Source organism: Callorhinus ursinus, unplaced genomic scaffold (assembly GCF_003265705.2).
Source record: "Callorhinus ursinus isolate GAN/ISIS: 27379988/994484 unplaced genomic scaffold, GSC_fseal_2.0 scaffold7, whole genome shotgun sequence".
NCBI lineage: Eukaryota > Metazoa > Chordata > Mammalia > Carnivora > Otariidae > Callorhinus > Callorhinus ursinus.
The window spans coordinates 76016762-76035360 of NW_027397069.1; the positions used below are offsets into that span (position 1 = coordinate 76016762).

The 18599-nt window shown below is 36.4% G+C and overlaps 1 protein-coding gene across 6 annotated transcripts in view; it reads right to left on the bottom strand.

Annotated features, from left to right (window-relative positions):
- The window catches only part of RNF17 (ring finger protein 17), a 140709-nt gene that overhangs the window by 52214 nt on the left and 69896 nt on the right, over positions 1–18599 (bottom strand). For all 6 annotated transcript variants that reach the window (XM_073894821.1, XM_025875238.2, XM_073894818.1 and 3 more), the window contains 3 exons: positions 9016–9243; positions 8254–8404; positions 7983–8101 (listed from right to left, as the gene is read on the bottom strand). In XM_073894821.1, the coding sequence (XP_073750922.1) occupies positions 7983–8101; positions 8254–8404; positions 9016–9243 (498 nt within the window). The remainder of the gene's footprint in view (positions 1–7982; positions 8102–8253; positions 8405–9015; positions 9244–18599) is intronic.

Genomic DNA, 18599 nt, shown 5'->3' on the forward strand with positions numbered 1-18599 from the left:
GGAAAATAGTGTGGAGGTTCCTCAAAAAATTAAAAATAGAGCTACCCTATGACCCAGCAATTGCACTACTGGGTATCTACCCCAAAGACACAGATGTAGTGAAAAGAAGGGCCATATGCACCCCAATGTTCATAGCAGCAACGTCTGCAATAGCCAAACTGTGGAAAGAGCCGAGATGCCCTTCAACAGATGAATGGATAAAGATGTGGTCCATATACACAATGGGATATTACTCAGCCATCAGAAAGGATGACTACTCAACTTTTACATCAACATGGATGGGACTGTAGGAGATTATGCTAAGTGAAATAAGTCAAGCAGAGAAAGTCAATTATCATATGGTTTCACTTATTTGTGGAACATAAGGAATAGCATGGAGGACATTAGGAGAAGGAAGGGAAAAATGAAGGGGGGGAATTGGAAGGGGAGATGAACAATTAGAGACTATGGACTCTGAGAAATAAACTGAGGGTTTTAGATGGGGGTGGGGGGATGGGTTAGCCCAGTGATGGGTATTAAGGAAGGCACGTAGTGCATGGAGCACTGGGTGTTGTATGAAAACAATGAATCATGGAATACTACATCAAAAACTAATCACGTAGGGGCACCTGGGTGGCTCAGTCGTTAAGCAACTGCCTTCGGCTCAGGTCATGATCCCTGGGTCCTGGGATCGAGCCCCACATCGGGCTCCCTGCTCTGCGGGAAGCCTGCTTCTCCCTCTCCCAATCCCCCTGCTTGTGTTCCCTCTCTCGCTGTGTCTCTGTCAAATAAATAAAATCTTTAAAAAAAAAAAAAAAACTAATCATGTACTGTATGGTGACTAACATAATAAAATTAAATTTAAAAAAAAAGAAATCCAATAATAATATATACCCATATTGAGTCTCATAAAAATCTATTATGAACAATTACTCATCAACAAATGGGACAAACAGATAAGTTCTTAAAAACACAGAATCTTCTGGGGCACCTGGGTGGCTCAGTCGTTAAACATCTGCCTTCAGCTCAAGTCATGATCCCAGGGTCCCAGGATTGAGCCCCGCATTGGGATCCCTGCTCAGCCGGGAGTCTGCTGTTCCCTCTCCCACTCCCCCTGCTTGTGTTCTCTCGCTCACTGTGTCTCTGTCAAATAAATAAAATCTTAGAAAAACACAACACCACAGAATCTTCCAAGACATAACCAGGAAGAAATAGATAATCTGAACAGACCAATTGGTAGTAATGAAAGTGAAACAGTAATAATGATAATAAAAAAAAAACATCCCAACAAAAGTCCAGAACCAGATGGCCTCATAGGTGAATTATAACAAACATTTAAGGAAAGGATAATACTTACCCTCAAACTATTTCAAAAGTTAAAAAGGAACAAATGCTTCCAAACTCATTCTACAAGGCGAGCATTACCCCGGTACAATGGGGTATCACCTCACACATCTTCTTTATGCATTCATCTATTGGTTGACGGTGAGGTTGCTTCCACTTCTTGGCTATTGTAAATAATGCTGAAATGAACACAGTGGTGCATATGTCTTTTTGAATCAGTGTTTCAGTTGTTTTTTTATAAATATCTAGAAGTGGAACTGCTGGATCATATAGTGGTTCCGTTTTAAATTTCTGAGGAACCTCTATAGTGTTTTCCATAGTGACTGCACCAATTTATATTCCAATAGTGCATCAGGTTTCCCTTTTCTCTACATCCTCACCAACATTCGTTATTTGTCTTTTTGAGAATAGCTATTCTAACATGTGTGAGGTGATATTCTATTGTGGTTTGCCCATCTGTAGGTCTTCTTTAGAAAAAATGACCTAAATGAGACTTGAAACCATAAAAATCCTAACAAAGAACACAGGCAGTAATTTCTCTGACATTGGCCACAGCAACGTTTTTCTAAGTATGCTTTCTTCTTTTTTTTTTTTTTTAAAGATTTTATTTATTTATTTGAGAAAGAGAATGAGATAGAGAGAGAGAGAGAGCATGAGAGGGGGGAGGGTCAGAGGGAGAAGCAGACTCCCCGCCAAGCAGGGAGCCCGATGCGGGACTCGATCCCGGGACTCCAGGACTATGACCTGAGCTGAAGGCAGTCACCCAACCAACCGAGCCACCCAGGCACCCCTAGGTACGCTTTCTGAGGCAAGGGAAACAAAAGCAAAAATAAAACTATCAGGACTACACCAAGATAAAAAGCTTTTGCATGGCAATGGAAACAACCAACAAAACAAAAAGACAACCTACTGAATGGGAGAAGATTATTTGCAAGTGTTATATCCAATAAAGGGTTAGCATCCAAAATATATAAAGAACATATACAACTCAACACCCAAAAAACAATCCAACTAAAAATGGGCAGAAGACATGAACAGACATTTCTCCAAAGAAGACATCCAGATGGCCAACAGACATGAAAAGAATACTAATCATCAGAGAAATGCAAATCAAAATCATAATGAGATATCACCTCACACCTGTCAGAATGGCTATAACAAACACAAGCATTTGTGATGAGCACCAGGTATTGAATCACTATATTGTACACCTGAATCTAATAATACACTGTTAACTAGAAGTTGAACAAAAACTTAAAAAATTAAAATGCATAAATAACATACAAAAAACCCCATAAGAATAATGTGTTGGTGAGGATGTGGAGAAAAAGGAACGCTTGTGCACTGTTGGTAGGAATGCAAACTTGTGCAGCTACTGTGGAAAACAATATGGAGGTTCCTTAACAAATTAAAAATAGAATTACCATAAGATGCAATAATTCCATTATTAGGCATTTACTCAAAGAATCCAAAAACACTAACTGAAAAAGATATATGCACTCCTATATTTAGGGCAACATTATTTACAATAGCCAAAACGTGGAAGTAACCCAAGTATCCACTGACAGTTGAATGGATAAAGATGTGGCATATACATACCATGGAACATTACTCAGCCATAAAAAAAAGAATGATATCTTGCCATTTGCAACAACAAGGGTAGACCTAGAGGGTATTATGCTGAGTGAAGTCAGACAGAGAAAGACAAATACCATATGATTTCACTTATATTTGGAGTCTAAAAAACAAAACAAATGAATAAACAGACTCAGATACAGAGAACAAACTGGTGGCTGCCAGAGGGGAGGGGTGACGGGAGATGTATGAAATAGGTGTAGGGGAGTAAGAGGTACAATTTTCCAGTTATAAAATAAATAAGACAGAGGCTGTAACAACTTTGTATGGTAACAAACAGTAAGAAGACTTACTGCGTGACCATTTGGTAATGTATATAAAATATCGAATCGCTATATGGCACACCTGAAATGAATACTGTACACCAATTACACTTCAATAAAAGTCTTTTTAAACAAACCTAACCACAGTACCATTAATACACCTAAAAATATTCTTTAATATCAACCATTCAGATAGTGTTCATGTTTTCCTGATGTTTCAAAACATTATTTTGAATTCTATCCCTTATGATTTTTTGTTAAAGAAACAGAGTCATTTGTTCTGTTTCCATGATCGGATTTAGCTGACTGCATTCCACAATGTTTAATATGTTCCTCTGTCCCTTGAATCTCCTTTAAATTCATAGTTAGGTATGCAGTATTGATCAGGTTCAGGTTTCTACTTATTTCAGCAATAGTATTCATAGGTGGTGCTGTGTACTTCTATCATGAAGCACATGATGCCCAATTTTCATTCTGTGATATTAGCAGCCACTGACAATCAGTCTAGACTCTAGTTTTTTTTTTTTTTAAGAATTTATTTATTTATTTGACAGAGAGAGATACAGCGAGAGAGGGAACACAAGCAGAGGGAGTGGGAGAGGTAGAAGCAGGCTTCCTGCAGAGCAGGGAGCCCAATGCGGGCTCAATCCCAGGACCCCTGGACCACGACCCGAGCCGAAGGCAGACACTACTTAACCAACTGAGCCACCCAGGCGCTGATGACTACTTAGTTTATTAGGGTTGCAAAATGGTAGAATTCTAATGATATCATTCTTCCTTTGTTAGCTGGAATACTTACAAAGAACAACTTCCCCTTATCAACTATTTGATTACCCTGAGATATAGATAGTATAGGAAAAGCAAGACAAATTTTCATTTTCCTTATTCACCAGTTTCAGAATAATGAGGTTGTTCCCTAGAATTATGTGAAGGTGACCAATAAGATTTTTTAAATCACTTTATGAACTTAGGGATTTAAATATGTCAAATGCTTTACCACATTACAACTACTTACTGATGCTAAAGTTGTCTCATATTTGGTCAGTGGAAGTTTATTCAGATTGGCTACTGAGTCCTTTTGTCATAACATTTTTTTTTTTACAGCTTTGTTTTTTGCTATGACGATATTCTAGGTTCACACTGTACATTTCCTGTCCAAGATGTGGAATCAGATAGTGTCCCAAAGAGCTCCAATTTCTTTTATTGGGAAATGGTATTTGGAGACCACAATTTGTACACCAGCACAGGTCACTGCTACTAGGTCCTTCATGTTATAAGGCTAAAAGACATGTATTTTTTTTTTTTTTAAGATTGTACTTATTTATTTGACAGAAAGAGACACAGCGAGAGAGGGAACACAAGCAGGGGGAGCGGGAGTGGGAGAGGGAGAAGCAGACTTCCTGCCGAGCAGGGAGCCCAATGTGGGGCTCGATCCCAGGACCCTGGGATCAGGACCCTGGGATCATGACCTGAGCCAAAGGCAGATGCTTAACGACTGATCCACCCAGGTGCCCCAAAAGACATGTATTTTTTACAATGAAAATACCACGAGTTTCTAGTTATAATTCTGATTCAAAATCAGGAGTACAAGGTAAATTAACCTTAATCTTACCATCTTTATCATGTATCAACCATACCAGGTCTCAATATTACATACGTAATTATAATTTTGACTTATCCCACAATACACACACAGTAGTTTCAGTAACATTACAACCAACTTTGGGATTAATGAAAAAACGGTTGATTTTGGGGAGGGGACAGTTATTTTTTTGTCCTTAGGATATATTCTGGTAAGTATGTACAGATGGCTTATTATGTTCTAAAGTCATTTGAAGAAGGGGCGCCTGGGTGGCTCAGTCAGTTGAGTCTTGATTTCAGCTTAGGTCATGATCTCAGGGTTGTGAAATCTGGCTGTGTCAAGCTCTGCACTGGGTGTGGAACCTGCTTGAGATTCTCTCTCCCCCTCTGCCCTGCTGCACCCATCCTTCCCTACCTCTCTCCCTCTCTTAAAAAAAAAAAAAAAAAAAGAGTTGTTTGAAGAAGTTTCTCTCTGAGACTATAATTTCATTTTTCTTACTAGTTTTGCTAAATTGTTTATATAAAATGTTAACACAGTTCCCATATTAAATCAATACTGTTAGCAACTTTTCCCCAGCATCTTATTGGAAATACTCCTAGTTAATAAGGCAAAAGGCAAGCTTATTCCACTTTTCACAAATACTTTCCTTTCTATCTCCCTACATTTTTTTTGAAATTGTGCCATATCTACTTTCCATACTACACTGCTTCCCTAACAATGATCATTTAGTCTTTGTTCTTTAGGTAAAATGAATGTAACACTCACCACCAGTTCTTAAGTCAAACTCTCTCACGTACTGTTGATTAAAGCTTGTTCTCTTATAGATTCCTCAGGAGTGGTTCCTAGTTTGTAGTCTTTATACCTGAAGGTTAGTTTGGGTGGATATAAAACCCATACCTTGCCATTTTCTTTGAGTATTTTAAAAATGTTACTCCAGGGGCGCCTGGGTGGCTCAGTTGTTAAGCGTCTGCTTTTGGCTCAGGTCATGATCCCAGGGTCCTGGGATGGAGCCCCACATTAGGCTCCCTGCTCAGCGGGAAGCCTGCTTCTCCCTCTCCCACTCTCCCTGCTTGTGTTCCCTCTCTTGCTGTGTCTCTCTCTGTCAAATAAATAAATAAAATCTTTAAAAAATAAAATGTTACTCTGCTACCATCTGGCATCAAGTGTTGGTGATGACTGTGATCTTCCTCTTATAAATTAATAATTTTACTAATCTCTGAGTGTCAGCATTCCTGAATTAATTTTCCAAGACATTCAGTGTGCCCTTTTATATAGAGTTTTAAGTAGTCTTTTATTTTAGGAACACTTTCTTGTAGTTTTTAGTATTTGTTTTGTTCTATTTAATTTTCTTCTTTGAGATTCCTATTACACACATGTTGAGACTTTTTTGATCTATTTTAGAGATCTTTTGTTTTAATCTTTTGGATTTTTGGCTTTTTTTAAAAAAGTTTGTCCTCAGAGTCCATAGTCTCTCATGGTTCATCTCTCCCTCCAATTTCCCTCCCTTCATTTTTCTCTTCCTTCTCCTAATGTCCTCCATACTATTCCGTATGTTCCACAAATAAGTGAAACCATATGATGTACTGTATGGTGACTAACATAATAAAATTTAAAAAAAAAGGTTTGTTCTCCTTTCTATCTTCTATTTATTTTATTTGACAGAGAACGTGTGTGCATGCCAGCAGGGAGAGGAGCAGGCAGAGGAAGAGGGAGAAGCAGGCTTCCTGCTGAGCAGGGAGCCTGACGTGGAGCTCGATCCCAGAACCTTGGGATCACAACCTGAGCTGAAGGTAGACACGTAACCAAATGACTCACCCAGGCACCCCTCTGCCTTCTATTTCTCTTAAGATATTATCTTTGTGTATTTGCTTTTGTGTTTTTTCTAGTTTAGTCTGTATTTCTGATATGGTTTTTAAATTTTCTTTTATTTCTAATTCTTTCTTGAGTGTTATTTCTCATTTCAAATTTCCTTTTTCTGTAAATCTTATTTCTGAGTTTTTATAATTTTGTTTTATGTTGTTCTTCAGTGTCTCTAATTTTCTAAATTTTTCAGTTCATTTTGAAATTTACAGTTTCATTGTTTTGTGAGCATGCCTTTTTGGTGAGTGTCCATTGCCTTTAGGGGTATTATTTGGTTTTTTATTCTTTTTTCTCATAATAGTTTGTACAGAATTTGACTGTAATTCTTTCTTTTGCTCATGTTTTAAGTGAAATAAAATTTCCTGTGCTTTTAGAAGGAAGTGGTGGATCACAATTGCTTTCTTAGCTTCATGGCTCTAGAATTCTCCAGTGTTGTTTTACCAAAATGACCGAAAATATGGCCTCATATTTTGATATCTTGCTCCTCTCCCCTACTTTTGTCTGCATCTTTTCTTTCCTTTGCCCCATTGTCTGACTTGCTAATATTAGGCTCTATTTCCAACAGTTTCTATTCAGTGTGAGGTCATGGAAGAGAGCATCAGTTTACTTCCAAAGGTTATATGGCCATGGCTCCAGTACCATGAAACTGTGGCACATTGTAGATCTTTAGCATCCAGCTATGAAGAGCAACTTGCATTACTCTCTTCTCAGTCTTGGTTGCTGTTCTCAGATTGGCTTGCATGCTCCAGTGAAATACCATTCTCAGTCAGCCTTCCTTCCACACAAATGCTGATAACGGTAAGGGTCCATAAGGGCATGGTGTGCCACACCTGTTTGTACCTGGGGGCTTACAGAGGGAAACCTAGTTTCTTACTTTTATTGTAGAGACTGACTTGTGCTGTCTTTAGTTTTGCTATCCAAGTTGCTCTGTGTTTATGGTAGAATTCTACTAGACTCAAAAATTACTTCATGCCACTTTCCCAGAATCCTCTTTAATTCAGTTTTTGGTAATTTATACATTTTTGCCTTTCCATGCAATGCTAAGCTTATGAAACACGGATTATTTCTATCTGCCTATGTCCCTCCCGTTTAATATTTAACGCTTTGAATTCTACTTAGATACCAATCATACTGACCTATCTCTATTCCTTAGAACCACTAAAATTTATGTGCTCCAAATTTTTATCTTTTCTTAAAACCTCAAAATTAACTATTTATGAAATTTTAGAACGTTAGTAAAATGAAAACTGACAAGAACCCATCCAAAAAAAGATTTATAATTATTCAATAGTGAGAAAATTTATTCAGCAAATAACTACCTTATGTCAACCAGAGAGCATTCCAAAGATAATCTTCCCATTGTCCTTAGGTTTTCTTGAAGTTCTCGCAAACAGGTAATATTCACGACTAGTTCGACACCCACATCATATAGCAAGACCTATAAAAGCAATAACTTTGAGTCTGTGCAAAGACAATATTTCAAAATATATTTTGCAAACTAAATAGCAAAATAAAATTAGATTAAAAAAATTTCAGGATAAAAATACTGAACGTATTCACCTTTACAATTATTTTTAACTCTTCATTTACCTCTACCAATGTGTCTGTAACCATTCTGATGATCTGGCCTCTTCGCCACTGATTTTTATCTGGGATCTTAACAGCACAGTGCATATCATTTTCCCATTTAATAGGTTCCCACTTTGAGTTTTCATAAGCAGCTACCATCTTTTCTTCCAAACTATATAAAGAAAAAAATTTAACTTTCAAATCTTTTCTTACAACATATAATTCTCCGACCACATCTTCTACTGTCCCTCCTTACCCATTCCACTCCAGCCAAAGTGAGTACCTTGTTCTTCCTTGAATACCCAAGTATATTTCCACTGCAGGATCTTTGAACTAGCTCTTCCCTCTGTGTGAGATTATCTTCCTCCAGAGCCTCATGCTTACTCCCTCTCTTTCTTCAGGATCCATTACTTCCTCCCCAACTGCTTTTTCTCTATTTTTTTTATCATCTGCTACAGTAAATATTTTATTTGTCCATTGTCTCTCCCTCTATTAGAATTTAAGCTTCATGACAGTCAAGACTTGTAAATGTTTTTACCACTATATCCCCAACACCTAGAGTACTGGTTGTGCCCAATAAGTATTCGTGGAATGACTAATTCTAATAATACAGTGAAAATAACTAGTAAAGATACTATTTGTGTACTTTTAACTAGTTTTTAAATAACTGTTTTGTTGAAATAATTTTGCTTTTAAAATTCCACATTTATGATTTCTAGATCTTTACAGGAAAAAATATAGAAAAATCCCATAGGTAATATATGTTTTCCTTATATGTTATACCTATTAAGTAAGTTTTCTGTTAATAACCACTGAACATAAATCTTCTCAGGGGATATCACATTACAGATATGTACAGGAAGTTCCTTATTATAAAGTGACTGGAGATTCTCATTAGGTAGAGATTTTACAGACACAGGATTTAAGCTGTTTACTTCATTTGAAATAATTTCTTCTGGAGAAGGATCCCATACTTCAATATGCTTTTTGCAATTATCCTTGAGGGTGTATCTGCAAAATAACAAAACCCATTAGCAAAAAGAGCAGTTTGCAAAATATTTGCTTGTATTTACTTAGATCTAGAGATGAACAAATTTTAGCTATGATTCACTGCTTCTCAGTTTTGATATTAATAGCAGTTTCAGTTTCTTTTTTAAAAAAGGGTTCGGGGCGCCTGGGTGGCTCAGTGGTTAAGTGTCTGCCTTCGGCTCAGGTCGTGATCCTAGGGTCCTGGGATCGAGCCCCATGTCGGGCTCCCTGCTCTGAGGGAAGCCTGCTTCTCCCTCTCCTGCTCCCCCTGCTGTATTCCCTCTCTCCCTCTCCTGCTCCCCCTGCTTGTGTTCCCTCTCTTGCTGTGTCTCTGTCAAATAAATAAAATCTTAAAAATAAATAAAAATAAAAAAGGGTTAAATACTACCAAAGTAAGCACAAAAACCCCCTAAAAGCCAAACTTTCTATTTTAAAAAGTTTAAAATACCAAGTTTGCTTATAATTTCACTATTTCCCATTGATATTTTGTACTCACAAGGAATAGAAGAATTATTCATAATTTTTTTGATAACCTGATTAAAAAGTATCAATCCATTTGCCAATGAGAGTTCAAGTGGTAACCAATTACTATTAAAATGTATTAAGGAGAGAAATTATTGGATGAAGTATTTAGAATATTTAATAAATCAGATTAGTTCAGACTAAAACCACAGATAATTAGATGTCCTTTATTTCTATAAAGAAGAAAATTCTTTCACAATAAGCTTGAGATTTAGCTAAACAAGGTGACTTAAAAATTTTTGTTGCTAAATCTAATGGACAAATTTCAGTCCTGATTTGACTTGAATTCTCAGCACTAGCTACTTTTTCCTTCTCGAAATGTTCTTTCTTTGGTTCCTGGTTTTTCTTCAATCTCAGATTCCTGATCTACATTTTGGACTTTCTTTCTCATAGGGGATAATCCTCATAATTGCATTTTCATCAAGTGAGATTGAGATGAATGATGAAAGTGATAATCTCATTTATTCTAATGGACTTGTTTATATTTATATGCTGCTAACTCCCAGGCGAAACACCTAACCAGGTGTCTCTTCAGAGATCCACGGATTCATCGCCATTCAACTAATATTGACTGGATACATACCATGAACCAAGCATAATGCTAGATGCAGAGATGTGGCAGTGGACACAGTAGGCAGGGTTCCTGTTCTCATGGTGCTTAAAGTATAGTGACCCCGAGACACATAGTTACATACATGAAAATAAATTACATGAACAAGAGTTATAAAGAAAAGATCTGGCATAGGCCAATGAAATTTAATCTAGTCTGGGAGAACGTCTGCCTGATTAAGTAACATTTCAACAGAGATTTTAAAAGAATAAGTAGGAGTTAGCTAGACATTCAAGAAACTGAAAGAAAACATACAGTTTGATATAGCAAGGCAACAGAAGATGGCATGAACTTTGAGGTAGGGAGGAGCCAGATTATTTTGGCGATATTATTTTATAAAGGGTGGTGGGTACTGTGTATGATAGAGTTGAGTCCAGTAGAGAGACTGGTTTGTGGGATTTTTTTTTTCATTTCCTCAGGTGATCAGAGCAGGCACTGATCAAGGGAAGCTCGTGGTTTATTTTGAGGACAGGCAATAGATAACAATGAAAACAATAGGTCTAGCTGCAGTGGTCAGAAAATAGGAATCTGGGTGTTGGAGGGCAAGGAGATTGGTTGCGGCTGCCAGAATACCAGAAGTGGTTTTAGTAAAACCTGAGTTTAAGCTTCAGGATCCCTCACTTACACAGGAAACTTGGGAGGGGCAAATCATTTTTTTTGTAAAATTTTCAAAAGTAAACATTTTTAACTGCAATTAGTAAAGGTCATAGACTCTACCCTCATTCTTCTTCTCTCACATTTCTTTTCATTTGGGTGTTGGATACAGCATTTTGAGTTGACTAAGGGGAAGTTGAGTTGGAGAAACATTTGGCTTGTATTTAGTGGAATATAATTTTGTGATAGATAGCCACTTTTCTGTAGAGTTAAGCTATTGCTAGCCATCTTGGTGTAGGAAAGGATTCCAGAAATACTCCCATCACCTTAGTGTCACAACATGAAAATACAGGGTCCAACATAAATGTCATAATAAACCACTACAATGAGGGTGCTGATGACAAATTGTTTAATGAGTATAGTGACCAGACCACCCGGTTTAAACCTGTGTTCTGGCATAATATTGCTTCTCTTTCACTCTTAAACATGTCCCAATATGGATGAGAAATATGCCCACTTATTAATAAGTGAAATAAATTAACATTGCTAATCCAAACTTTAAGATTCATCATTATACAACAAAATTTGAAATGCCTTAAATTATTACATATGTAATATATATACACATGAAAGAAACAGGATAGGTTTTCCTAAAAGTAACTACAATCTTTAGAAATTTATAGAACATTAGCCATGATTGAGCTATGGATCAGAAAAAACACTTTTTTAAAATTACCAATAAATAAATTTCAATCACCTATAGTAGAGAAAAGACTTTTCTCTCTATAGGGAATATCATAAAATCTGACATTTCAAGTAGTGGTTCGTATACAGATAAAAAATGTAATAAGAAAGCATTTTGTGATGAGTCTGAATTTTGTAATGTAGTATTTGTCAACTTTTGAAAATCTGTTATTTGTTGGGATTTCTTTTATCAGTCTACATAAATATTATTTTGCTTATTTAATTCTATAGTTAAAACTCTGAAATTCTTTTCTTAAAGGGGGCCCTTCAGGCTCACCCACGAAACCTCGATTTGTCCTTGTTGAGCAAAAGTACGAGCATTCAGAAATGAATAAACATGTCTGGCCTTTTCTTACCACTGCACCGCCTCATCCATTTCCTTAGCTATTGCTGTACCTGCTTCCCACTCTTTATCATGTACTTCTGTTGCTATGCAAATAAACCACTACAGTGTGTGACTTACAGTCCTCTGGCCACTGCACAGTTGTTTGCCATGTGAAGATATCTCCCTCCACTTTAACATGCCAAAAGCACCTCAAACACGTCCAAAGTTGATATCACATCCAATTTCCCCCCCCAAACCTGCTCCCCACTCTTCTGTTCCTTGTTCTCAAGGAGCAGTATCACCCGATATTAGGTGGTCATTGGTCCTGAAAGTCAATCCTGACCCCTCCTCTTCCTTACCTACAATGAGTAGCAAGGTCTTGCAATATTCACCTCCATCATGTTTCATAATCTACCCATTTTTCTATCACCAAGTAACTGTAACTTCAATAGCCTACAGTACCCATGTCTAGTCTAATACTTTAAGACTTGCAGTCAGAGAGAGCTTTCCAAAACCCAAGTCTACTCTCAGTCCTCTGTTTAAAATCATTCAATAGCCCCTCACCCTCCTTCCTGAAGTGATAAAGTTCAAACACACAGAAGTGTTTGAAAAGTACTTTTACTTCTTCTCAGTGATCAAGGTTCTGTAATTAACTGGTCTCTGCATTTCTCTCCAGCTTGATTTCTTACCTTACCTGCCACTACTACCTTTTTTCCTGTCTACTAGCTGTGTGAGTATACTAACAATACCTAAACATATATTTTTCCTGTGTATAGGCTTTTACTCCCAGTTGTACTCAGAATTCAGTTTAAGCGAAATCTCCAGTGGTAACCCTCCAAAAATCCCATAATACTGTGACTACCCTTAGCAGAATCCTTATCACACTGAAAGGTAAACTTGACCATCTCTCCTTCCTACTACATACTCTAAGCTCCTTGAAGGCACAAACCATCCTTATTCATCACTGGGTATAGTGTTTGTTACAATGTAACAAGTAGGCATATAAATATCTCTTGCTTATATAACCAAACAATAGAAAGGGAAAACTAGCTAATGGACTTGTAATAACTTTATGGAGGTAGATTTTCCACAAAAAAAAGTTCGCCCATTTCAAGTGTATGGTTCAATGATTTTTAGTTAACTTTACCAAATGGTGTAACTATCCTAAGTTAGTTTTACAACATTCTCACCTCTCCCCATAAAGATCCCCTATGTCCATTTACCATGACTCTTCCTCATCCCTAGCCCCAGGCACCCCCTAATAAGCTTTTTGTATCTATAAACTTGCCTTTTCTGGGCATACCATATAGATGGAATCATACAATATACAGTCTCTTGTGTCTGAACTCTTAGCTTAAAATTTGAGGTTTATCCATGATGTAGATGGGTGTTTTGTTCCTTTTTATGGCTAAATAGTATTCAATTATATGAATATATAGTATTTTCTCTATTCACCACTCACTGGATATTTACATAGTTTCCAGATTTTGGCTATTCTGAATAATGTTATGAGTATTTGCTCGTTAAGTCTGTGTACGAACACATGTTGTCATTTCTCCTGATAGATACCTAGGAGTGGAATTGCTGGTGTGTGGTAATTTTATGTGTAACTTTTTGAGAAACTTGCAAACCATTTTCCAAAGAGGCCATACCATTTACATCCCTGACAGTAATAAGGGTTACTTCACATCCTCACCAACATCTGTAATTGTCTTATGTGTAATAGCTATTCTAGTGGGTGAGAAATGGTATCTCATTGTGGTTTTAATTTGCATCTCCCTAATGGTTAATAATGTTAAACATCTTTTCATGTACTATTAGCCAATTATATACCTTCTTTGGTAAATGTCTGCTTATATCTTGTGCTCATTTTTGGGGGGGTTGAATTGTTTTAAGTTGTAGAAGTTCTATGAATTCCAGATACAAATCCTTTATGGGGTACGTCTGGCAAATACTTTCTCCCACTCTGTTATTTGTTTTTCCTTTACTTAATAGTATCTTTCAAAATACACTAGTTTTGAATTTTGATGAGGATCAACTAATTTTCTTTTATGAACTGTGCTTCTGGTGTCATATCTAAGAAATCTTTGCCCAATCTACAGTCCTAAAGATTTCCTCCTGTTTTCTCCTAGAAATTTTGTTTTAGCTCTTAAAAGTATAATCCCTTTTGAGTGCGCTTGGTGTATGGTGTGAGATAAGGGCTATGTTCATCTTTTTTTGCTGGTGGATATCCAATTGCCACAGCACCATTTGTTGAACAGACTACCTTTTTTCCAATGAACTGCCTTTGTTTAAAAAGTCAATTAATTATAAATATAAGGATTTACTTCTCAACTGTCAATTCTAATTATTCATCTATATGTCTATCTTTATGTTAGTACCACACTGTCTTGGTAGTTGTAGCTTTATATTAAATTCTGAAATTGGGAAGTAGAAGTTCTCCAACTTTGTTTTCAAAATTGTTCTGGCTTGAGTTTAATCTATAGCTAATGGACTTAAAAATATTTTAAAAAGTGATGAGATTCACATAACATAAAAGTATTTTAAAGTGAACAATCCAGAGCATTTAGTACATTCAGTGTTGCACAACCATTACACCTCTATCTAGTTCCAAAACATTTCTATCACTCCACAATAAAATCCCCCTAAAGCAATTGCTACCCATAATCCTCTCCCCTCAACCCTTACTAACCACCAGTCTATATTCTCTGTGGATTTAACTATTTTGGATATTTCATATAAATGGAATCATACAATATGTCACCTTTCATGTTTGGCCTATTTCACTTAGCATAAAGTTTTCAAGGTTCATCAATATTATATCAAAATTTAATTCCTTTATATTTTTTATTTATTTTTGGGGGTGCAAAGGGAGAAGGAGAGAAAAAATCTTAAGCAGGCTCCACACCCAGCGTGGAGACCAACTCAGGTCTCAATCTCACAACCCTGAGATCATGACTTGAGCCAAAATTCAAGAGTTAGACAGCTAAGACTGAGCTACCCAGGCACCCCAAAATTTAATTCCTTTTTAAAGGTTGAATAATATTCCATTGTAGGTCTATCTACTATAATTTGTTTATCCAACTGTTGATAGACAAACGGGGTGATTCCACCTATGAATATATATATGTATATGTACTTCAGTACCTGTTTTCAATTCTTTTGGGTATATACCCAGGAATGGAATTTCTGGGCCATGTGGTAATTCTATGTTTAAGTTTTTAAGGAATCTTCAAGCTGTTTTCCATAGTGACTTCACCATTTGTATTCTTCCCCACAATGTACAAGGGTCAAATTTCTCTACATTCTCACCAACACGTTATTCTTTTTTTTTTTTTATTACAGCCATCTTGGTGTGTGTGAAGTGGTACATTAATAGACTTTAAAAAAATGTTATCAGTTTTTGAGAAGGTAATATATGTACATGGTTCAAAATTTACAATTTTGAATTTTATGACTCTCCAGAGAAATAGTACATATACATGTATTTAATATTTTTTGGTTAAAAAAACTAAACATCCATCTTTGATTATATGCCCAAATCTGATGCCTTATAAAATTGTTAACTGGAAAAAACTTAGTTAAAACTATATGACCTTGATTTTTTTTAAAAGTTTGGTTAAATGAGGGCGCCTGGGTGGCTCAGTTGGTTAAGCGACTGCCTTCGGCTCAGGTCATGATCCTGGAGTCCCTGGATCGAGTCCCGCATCGGGCTCCCTAATCAGCAGGGAGTCTGCTTCGCTCTCTGACCCTCCCCCCTCTCATGTGCTCTCTCTCTCTCATTCTCTCTCTCTCAAATAAAATCTTTAAAAAAAAAGTTTGGTTAAATGAGAGGTAAGAAAATATTTCATGATTTTAATTAAAACGCAACTGTAGCAATGGAAACCTTCTGAATTCAATGTTATCACACCTATCTTTAGTGGCTAGAGAGTCATTCAAAAGAAATAGAAGTTTCTATGGCCAAGAACTGTACCTTTAACTTTTGGCTAGAACAGAAGCAGCTGGATTATATGGCTTATATATCCATGTAAAGATATTAACATTGATGAAAAATTCAGGGCATGCTCACAGTTTAACACATGAATATTATCTTCTACTGTATGTTGACCATACTTTACCACTAGATGGCCAATTTAAAAAAAATTCAACTTGCTGGGGTGTAACTGACATATAAAATTGTAAGGTATTTAAAGTGTACACTGTGGTGATTGGATATAAGTACACATCATGAAAGGCTTCCGCTCTTCTAGTTAATTAACATCTATCTTGCTTTTTTTGGGGGGGGGTGAAGGCCCACTAAATTTATGATTTTAACGAGAAAATTGTCACTTAATATTTGAATTTATATATATGGAGAGATGCAAAAGGCAGGGAAATTTTATTTTAAAAGTTGGTAGAGCTCCCTGTGTATGTTACAGAAAGCTGCTCTTGCAGAAAGTTGCTTCACTGTCACAAAGAGGTCTTCTTTACAGAATCTGTTTTGCTTACTGTGGAATAGTTCTGTTTTAGCTTTAGTGCTCCCCTACAACAGTGGCATATCAAAGTGAGGTGATGGGTGCTTGCTGTTTTCCTCTGATGCTCTTGATAGTTGTGATATTTTGGAATATTCATCTAATAAATGCCTTATTCCCCAAAGCTGCTTAAGACAAAGGGAAAAAATTTAAAGTTTAAAAATAGCTTTATTCCATGACTCATGAGAGAAAATGCTGAGAAGTTGAATTTCATTGAAATTACAAACATGTGCTCTGCGAAAGACACTATTCAAGAGGATGAAGAGAGAGCCACACACTTGGAGAAAATATTTGCAAAAGACACACATCATAAAGCACTGTTTTCCAAAATATACAAAGAACACTTAAAATTCAAAAATAAGAAAGCAACTCACTTAAAAAATGGCTCCAGAACATTAAGAGGAACCTCACCAAAAAAGATATAAAGATAGCAAACAAGCATGTGAAAAGATGCTCCACATGTCATCACAGAAACACAAAACGAAAAATGAGATATTACCACTACACATATAATCAAAGCACCAAAATCTGGAACACAGACACCACCAAGTGCTGATGAGGACGTAGGGCAACAGGAACCCCTCAGTCATTGCTTGTGTGAACGCAAAATGGTACAGCTGCTTTGGAAGACAGTTTGGCAGTTTCTTACACAACACTTCTTACCATACAGCCCAGCAACCACACTCCTTGGTGTTTGCCCAAAGAAGGTAAAAACTTATGTCTACACAAAAACCTGCATGTGGATGTTTATAGAAGCTTTATTCATAATTACCAAAACCTGATAGCAACCAAGATGTCCTGTAGTAGGTGAATGGATAGACAAACTGTGGTACATCCAGGCAATGAACTATTATTCAGTGCTAGAAATGAGTTATCAAGCCATAAAAAGACAAGGGGGGAGCTTAAACACATATTAAGTGAAATAAGCCAATCTGAAAAGGCTATATACTGTATGACTCCAATTATATGATATTCTGGAAAAGGAAAAACTATGGAGACACTAAAAAATATCAGTGGTTCCCAGGGATTCGAGGGAGGGAAGGATGAATAGACAGAACACAAGGGATTTTGAGGGCAGTGAAAACACTGATATTATAATGGTGGATTCATGTCCTCATTCATTTAGTCAAAACCCACAGAATGTACACTAATGTAAATTATGGACTTCAGATGATTATGATATGTCAATGTAGTTTCACGGATGTTAACAAATGTACCATTTTGGTGGTTGACAGTACGGGAGGCTGTGCCTATTGGGAGAGCCAGGAATATGTGGGAAATCCCCGTGCTTTCTGCTCAGTATTGAGAACCCAAAACTGCTCCAAAATATAAAGTCTATTTAACAAAATAAAAAAGATGACAGACCTAAATATGAAACCTAAAACTATAAAACTTAGGAAGAATACATAGGAGAAAATCTTTATGACCTTGAGTTAGGTGAAGAGTTCTTAATTACAGCACAAAGTGCCTGAACTGTGAAGGAAAAAACTGTCAAAGTAGACTTCAAAACCAGAAACTTCTGCTCTTTGAAAGACACTGTTAAGAAGGCACAGCTTGGAAAAAAAATATGTGCAATATTTGCAAAGCACATTATCTGATGAAGAACTTGTATCTGGAATATATTAAAGAACTTTCACATTTCAAGAACAATAAGCAACACAATTTTACCGAAGATTTTACATTTGAAAAGAAACTTCACCAAAGAATAGACACAGATGGCAAATAAGCATATGAAAAGATCTTTAATGTCATTAAGTTAAAATTAGAACTACTACCAAAAAACACTGTATTTCTATTAGAAGGGCTGATGTAAACACAAAATGATAGAATCAAGTGCTGGCAAGGATATAGAACGATACAACTCTCACAAATTGCTGGTGGAAATGCAGGATGGTAGAGCCAATTTAGAAAATGTGTGGCAGTTTCTTATAAAGTTAAAAAAACACACTTTTTTAAAAAAACTTTTTCTTTTAGATCTACATACCAAAATATTAAATGGATGAAGTTATATGGTGTCTGAGATTTATGCCAA